The sequence below is a fragment of the Ornithorhynchus anatinus genome, chromosome X1, assembly GCF_004115215.2.
Source record: "Ornithorhynchus anatinus isolate Pmale09 chromosome X1, mOrnAna1.pri.v4, whole genome shotgun sequence".
NCBI lineage: Eukaryota > Metazoa > Chordata > Mammalia > Monotremata > Ornithorhynchidae > Ornithorhynchus > Ornithorhynchus anatinus.
This window is the reverse complement of record NC_041749.1, coordinates 106529887-106537347: the sequence shown is the minus strand read 5'-3', so window position 1 is coordinate 106537347 and position 7461 is coordinate 106529887. Positions and strand designations below refer to the sequence as shown.

General features: G+C 56.6%; 1 protein-coding gene across 1 annotated transcript; it reads right to left on the bottom strand.

The window, feature by feature from the left end:
- GPX4 (glutathione peroxidase 4) lies at positions 1 to 4026 on the bottom strand. Its single transcript, XM_029052248.2, has 7 exons — positions 3881 to 4026; positions 1726 to 1820; positions 1339 to 1483; positions 1098 to 1249; positions 834 to 858; positions 564 to 623; positions 1 to 271 (listed from the first exon to the last, which is right to left on the bottom strand). Exons 1-7 carry the CDS (start codon positions 3962 to 3964, stop codon positions 239 to 241), a joined length of 594 nt encoding a protein of 197 aa, XP_028908081.1. The 5' UTR covers positions 3965 to 4026; the 3' UTR covers positions 1 to 238.
- Positions 4027 to 7461: the final 3435 nt, after the last annotated feature.

The window sequence follows — 7461 nt, the reverse complement described above, 5'->3', positions numbered from 1 at the left end:
GTAACTGGATAACTGTTTATTGCAACCAGGGGGACTGAAGTAAGAATGGGGTCACGGACACACAGAGCCACCACATGCCCAGGAGGCCTCCCTTCCGCAGGGGTGCACGCAGATTTCGGGTCTGCCTCACCAAGAACTGGTTTGAAGGCAGACCGTCATAAATGCGGGGGGGAGGCGCCGGGGACCAGTGGGGGCAAAGGTGTCCGGAGGCCGCAGGGCCGGCATGCTGGGGAAGGGATTAGAGGTAGCAGGGCAGGTCCTTCTCGATCACCTGGGGGAGGGAACGGGGACCTAGGTGTCACTCATTCCCTCCTTGGCCACGAGTCACCCCCAGCCCCAAAGCCCCCATTGGGGGGACCAAAAGGTGGGGGCCGAACCAGGCCATTAAGTCCAAAGGGCGGGGACTCATTCTGGGCTTAGCTGGTGCCCAACTTGGGTGGGGGGCGGGGAGGGGAGGACGGGCTCAGCCAGAAGCCAGCTGCCTTTCAGCTGCTTAGGCAGCATGGGGAGAGGATGGACCCATACAGAACCCACTCCCCACTCCAGGGGCCCCAGGTACTCACCCGAGGTTCATCCATTGGACCGTAACGTTTCACTACCTGCCCTTCCTTGTCAATGAGGAACTGTGGGACAAAGATGAGATACTAGGCACATGCGAGGCCTGGCACAGGGGCTCGGGGTGGGAGTGGGGCTGGCATACACAATGCAGGGAGGAGGGATGGGCGGAAAAGCCCGGGGCGGGGGGGAGCAGCCCAGACAGGGAGGAAGACGACGAAGTCCAAGATTTGAGCCCCCAAGAAGCTAGGCTCCCACAACTGTGAGTGCCAACTTACCTTGGTGAAGTTCCATTTTATGGCACTGGGAAGGAGAGAACGCACAGTGAGATGTCCGCAAAAGTGTAATCTCCCCTCACGCAGACCCTAATCCTCCCCCCTCAACCAACGAGGGCTTCCAGCTTCCGAGGAGACCAGACCCGCCCCCTCCCCCGACGCTCAGCTCTTCACCTGGAGACCGTGGCTACCTGCCCTGTCACATTCAATGGTTTCACCAGCCTCCCGCCACCCTCACCTCTGCCCGATCCCAGGGCTGGCACTCACTTGCCCAAGGTGCCCTTCCCTTTCGGTTGGTCTTTCAACCACTTCCAGAGCGGGTGGGCCTCATCCCCATTGACACACACTTTGCTGAACATGTCAAACTTGACGTTGTAGCCAGCAGCGAATTCTTTGATCTCGGAGTTAGTCCCGGGCTCCTGCAGGACGGGGTCGGGAATGGGACAGAGGTTAAAACCTGCAGATTCCGGGAGGGCTCTGGGCCTCCGACGGGGAGCTGTCCACCTACCTGTCTCCCAAACTGGTTGCACGGAAAGCCCAGTATGCGTAAACCTTGCCCAGCATATTGCGCGTGCAGGTCAACAAGCTGAGTGTAGTTTACTTCGGTTTTGCCTCACTTGGAGGCAACGTTGGTGATGATGCAGACTTTGCCCCTGCAACAGAAGAGGACGTCACCCAAGGGGACCCAGACGCAGATCCGTCTGCCCCCTTCTTTTGCAGGGAGACCCTATGTAGCTAGCACAGCTCTGAGAATTTAGGGTGGTGTCCGTGATCTCCCCGGGTCCTGACAGTGACGGGCAGGAGGCCAATCCCAATAGCCGCTTGGAATTGGTGGTTGGGGGGGGAGGAAGGAGAGGTGCCAGCAGGGGCTCTGGCCAACCCTGTCTTGCCTCACCTGTACTTCTCCAGGGAAACCAATTTCCCATCGATGTCCTCAGCCGAGAATTCGTAGATGGAGTTCGCACATCTCCAGTCGTCGGGGGAGGCACACTGCGAGGCCGGAACAGGTAGAGGGGAGGAGAGCAGGACTCAGTTAGTTCAACTAATCCTCGAATCCTCACCATATCACTATTATCATCGCATTTGATACGGGGGCTCACTATGCGTCAAGCCTCCCTCTAAGCACCGAGGTAGATAAAAGATCATCAGGTCATTCAGTTCCTGCCCCACGTGGGGTTCACAATCTAAATGGTGGGGAAAACAAGCACCGAATCCCTCTTTTACAGATGAGGAAACTGAGGAATGGAGAAGTGAAATGAGCAGATGGGTGTGAGTGCCCTCCCCCAGTCACCTCCCCGCCCGAAGCTGGTTCTCCACCCCCGGCACAGTTCCCGTGCAGCTGCACACAGGAGCTAAGACTGTCGACCTATCCTGACAAAGTCCCCATGCCCCTTCTAAGAGGAGAAATGAAATCCACCACTTGGAAGCCAGCCCCCCTTCTCCCTTCCACCCCCACCCCCTTATCTCTGGGGACGTACACCCACAAGGAAGATCCCTCGGGCACCTCGCCGTTGGAATTAGGCCACGGCCAAGTCTCTTCCAGAATCATCTTGCCCCAGTCGGCAGCTCGAGCGCCGCCAGTCCCTCAGACCACTCGGAGGGTGTGTCGGCTCAATTGAGCCCTCGGTCGAGTTCACCAGAGGGATTAGTTACTTAATTGGTTTAAGAGATCACAGGCGGCTCTCGGCGAGCATGCCCGCAGGGTCTACCTGGTCACTGAATTAGCTAGAAGGAAAACTCATTCGGGCCTTCCGGTATGTTTACGGTAGTACCGGTCCTGGGGTCGCCCGGTCGTGGGTCAGGTTATGCCAGCCGGGGCCCTGGGCAGGGCCTGGCCAGAGATAAACCACCCACTCGCTCCTCGTTGTGTCTCCGGCCTCCAGCACAAAGGGCAATTATCATCAAGGCTGGCACAGGCCTGGGGCCAGAGTCCTAAAGTCCCAAGTGATCCTGGCTCAAGGCGGTGACCTCAAGCAATCCTGCTCCACCACCCGTCTTTACCTCTCCTTCCTCTAACGCCACGGGGCTGGGGGAAGGAGGGGGAAGTGGGCCGGCCGCTGGGACTCTGCCCTCTGCCCCCCGCCCCCATACTTTCTAGTGGGTCATAGGACAGAAGGTGTTGGTAAGATTCCCAAGCATCCCAGCAGGATGGCGTTCACTTCTTTTCCCTCCCCGAAAGGAGGAGACGAGGAAGGGAGCGGCGCGCGCTGGGGGGCGGGAGGGCGAGAGAAGGGAGCGGCGCGCGCCGGCGGGGGGAGAACAGAAGGGAGCGCGTGGGGGGGAGGCGCGTGCCGGGAAGGTGGGGGGGAAGGGAGAAGCGCGCGCTGGGGGGTGGGGGGAGGGAGAGGAGCGCGCCAGAGGTGGGGGGAAGAGAAGGGAGAGGCGCGCGCCGGGGCGGGGGGAGAACAGAAGGGAGCGCGTGGGGGGCGGCGGCGGGTAAGGGGGGGGGCGGCGGGTAAGGGGGGGGGCGTGAAATGGAGGGACTAAAGAATAAGTGAGGGAGATTGAAGCGGTTAATACAGTGCTCTGCACACAGTAAGCGCTCAATAAATACGATTGAATGAATGAATGAATTGAAGAGAAATGCACCTGTCCTTCCCCAGCCAGGAAAAGAGGGAGATAAAGTAGGCAAGCTGGAGGGCTGAGAGAATTGTCGCCCGGGGGAGGCGGCGGAGGAGGAAGAGAGAAAAAGCCCCTGGAAGTAGCTCTTGCCAGTCCAGCGCTTAAGGCAGATTCCCCTCCGGGCCTTCCTCCCCCGCCCTCCCCTGGGCCCCGCCGGCCCCCTTCCCCCCGGTTCCGGGTCGGCCAGATCTAGGGTCTTCAAGCTGGGGGTTTGGGACGCGCCCGGGCCGGGGGAACGGCCTCGCCGAAGAGTCGGAACGAGGCCGGAGGGCAGTAAATGCTCCTTCCACCTGAGGGGAGAGAAGGGCCCGCACCCCGCGGCGGCTAACGGTCTCCGGGAGTGGGGGGGAACCGTTAAGAACCTCACAAGCCCCAACCCTAACCCCCCCCCCCAAAAAAAACCCCAAAGCGACGCGCCCGACCCTCACCATCGTGCGGCGAAGAGCCGGTACGGCCACAGCCCCGCCGAGCAGCAGCGGCTTGGCCAAACGGGCAAGGCGAAAAAGACTCATCGCCGCGGCCCCTTTCCGAGTCTCCTCCTTCGCCTCCTCCTCCTCCTGACTGAGCGCCCAATCACAAGGCAGCGCCGGCTGGAGGGCGTTGGGGAGACGTCACAAAGCCCCGCCCCCTCCCGCCTTCTCCCCCCTCCCCCTTTAGCCCCGCCCACCGCCGCCAAGCTGACCAATCCGGGGCCAGGAGGAAGGAGCGCCACCTAGACGGGCAGGAGAACCAGTCAATGGGGAAAGGGAAAGCTCCGGGAATGGCGTTAGGGCAAGCGGGGAGAGGGGAAAGGGGCCGAGGCGCTTGACTCCGCGTCGCCCGCTGGCCGCTCGCGCCCCCCCCCCGCCCCCCCCCCCACTGCGTTTGCGGGTGAGCAGCCGTCGCGAATTTGCAGATTCGCTCGGGCGTGTGCGTGACCTCTGTACCCTTCCGATTGTGACCGTCGTCACGACTCTCTCCCCTAAGGACGGGAACCCGCCCTGTCATTCATTCGTTCGTTCGATAGTATTTATTGAGCGCTTACTCTGTGCGGAGCACTGTACTAAGCGCTTGGAATGGACAATTGGGCAACAGATAGAGACGATTTCTGCCCCATGGCGGGCTCACGGTCTAATCGGGAGAGACGGACGGCCAAAAACAAGACAACATCATCACGAGGTGGCCATCCCCTCGATTCTATTTATTGCGATTAAGTTGTCTTGTTTTTGGCCGTCCGTCTCCCCCAGTTAGACTATGAGCCCGTCAAAGGGCAGGGACTGTCTCTATCTAGTGCCCAATTGTACATTCCAAGGGCTTAGTACAGTGCTCTGCACAGAGTAAGCGCTCAATAAATACGATTAAATGAATGAATGAACGATAAATAGAATCAAGGGGATGTACACCTCATTAACAAAATAAATAGGGTAATAAAAATATATACAAATGAGCACAGTGCTGAGGGGAAGGGAGAGGGGAGGAGCAGAGGGAAAGGGAGCTTAGCTGAGGGGAGGTGAAGGGAGGAAGGGGGAGGGAGCAGAGGGAAAAGAGGAAGCTCAGTCTGGGAAGGCTTCTTAGAGGAGGTGAGCTCTCAGTAGGCCTTTGAAGAGGGGAAGAGAGTCAGTTTGGCGGAGGTGAGGAGGGACGGCATTCCAGGACAACTGGAGGAAGTGGGGCAGGGGTCGACGGCGGGACAGGCCTGACCGGGGGACAGTGAGCGGCAGAGGTGCGGACCCTACGGGGTGGACAGTAGAAAGAGAGAAGGGAGGTAGGAGGGGGCAAGGTGATGGAGAGCTTTGAAGCCAAGAGTGAGGAGTTTTTGTTTCGTGCGGAGGTTGATAGGCAACCACTGGAGGTTTTTGAGGAGGGGAGTGACAGGCCCAGAGCGTTTCTGCAGGAAGATGATCCGGGCAGCGGAATGAAGAATAGACTGGAGTGGGGAGAGACAGGAAAAAGGGAGATCAGAGAGGAGGCTGACACAATAATCCAGCGGGGATATTATGAGAGCCTGTACCAGTACGATAGCTGTTTGGATGGAGAGGAAAGGGCGGATCTTGGCAATATTGTAAAGGTGAGACCGGCAGGCGCTGGTGACGGATTGGATGTGTGGGGTGATGTCTGTCAGACAGATAGATTGGATGTCTGATCCCCCCGCCCTGTCCTCCCCCTGGCCCTGCGGCCCCCGCGGGGTGGGAGAAGGGGTGGCCCCAACTCAGTTTCTGTAAAATAGGGATAAGGTTTACCCTCTCCCTGATCTCAGCATGCCCTTCCTCCTCACATCTGCCAAACTGACTCTCTTCCCCCCTTCAAAGCCCTACTGAGGGCTCACCTCCTCCAGGAGGCCTTCCCCGACTGAGCCCCCCTTTCCCTCTGCCCCCCCCTCCTCTCCTCCACACTCTCTGCTCCTTCCCCTTCCCCTCCCCTCAGCACTGGGCTTATTTGTATATATTATCTATTACCCTATTTACTTTGTTAATGAGGTCTATATCTCCATGATTCTATTTATCTTGATGGTGGTGTTTTGTTCTGTTTTGCTCTGCCTTCTGTCTCCCCCGTTTAGACTGTGAGCCTGTCGTTGGGCAGGGATTGTCTCTATCTTTTGCCCAATTGTACATTCCAAGCGCTTAGTACAGTGCTCTGCACATAGTAAGCCCTCAAATACTACTGAACGAACGAATGAATGGATATGAACATTTGATTCTTTATTCTGATATTTACCTGGTTTTTCCTACTGCTCCCACTGTGCGTTAACGTTTTGTATTCCCATCTTCCTCGTTAAACTGTAAGCTTGTGCTTTTTTATTGTACTTTTCCATTTGCTTAGTACTGTGCACTAAACCCAAGGGCTCTCAACAAATTACTCCTCCTCCTCCAAAATCGTTCGGGCCATGTTTCCCCACTCCTCAAGAACCTCCAGCGGTTGCCCATCCGTCTCCGCATCCAACGGAAATTCCTTGCCTTTGGCTTTATTCATTCATTCATTCATTCAATTGTATTTATTGAGCGCTTACTGTGTGCAGAGCACTGTACTAAGCTCTTGGAAAGTCCACTTTGGCAACAGATAGAGACAATCCCTACCCGACAACGGGCTCACAGTCTAAACGGGGGAGACGGAAAACAAAACAAGCAGGGCCCCATCAATAGCATCAAAATAGATAAGTAGAATTTTAGATACATACACAGCACTTGATCACCTTGCCCCTTTCTACCTCACCTCGCTACTCTCCTACTACAACCGAGACCGTGAACTTTGCTCTCTAATGCTAACCTTCTCATTGTACCTCAATCTCGTCTATCTCACAGCCTAACTCTCACCCACGTCATACCTCTGGTCTGGAAGGCCCTCCCTCCTCTTGTTGAAGGCACATCTCCTCCAGAGGCCTTCCCTGACTAAGCCCTCCTTTCTTCTTGAAGCAGCATGGCTCAGTGGAAAGAGCCCAGGCTTGGAAGTCAGAGGTCATGGGTTCTAATCCCGGCTCTGCTGCTTGCCAGCTGTGAGCCCCACATCCTGATCACCTTATATCCCCCCCCACAGTGCTTAGAACAGTGCTTGGAACATAGTAAGCACTTAACAAATACCACTGTTATTATTATTATTATTCTCCCCTTCTGCATCGCCCCGCCTTACTCCCTTATTTATCCCGGCTTCCAGCCCCACAGCACTTACGTATACAGCTGTAATTGATTTATATTAATGCCTGTCTCCCCCTCTAGCTCGTTGTGGGCAGGGAATGTTTCTGTCTATTGTGGTGGTGTACTCTACCAAGTGCTTAGTACAGTGCTCTGCACACAGTAAGTGCTCAATAAATACAACTGACTGACCACTATAAGTATTTCTACTATTACTACTAGTACCTCATCCACCCTGACAGCACCCGTGAGAGCTCTGATATTCTAATACGGTCTTCTGAGGATTGGGGTGCTTTTTCCCCTTAAGGAAGGGCACAGAGAGGACAAGGCTGTTAACCAAGCCCGGGAAGCAAGCCAGGAGCCCTGCATTCTGCTGCTCTGTCCATTTGCTCAGCCATTCCGGA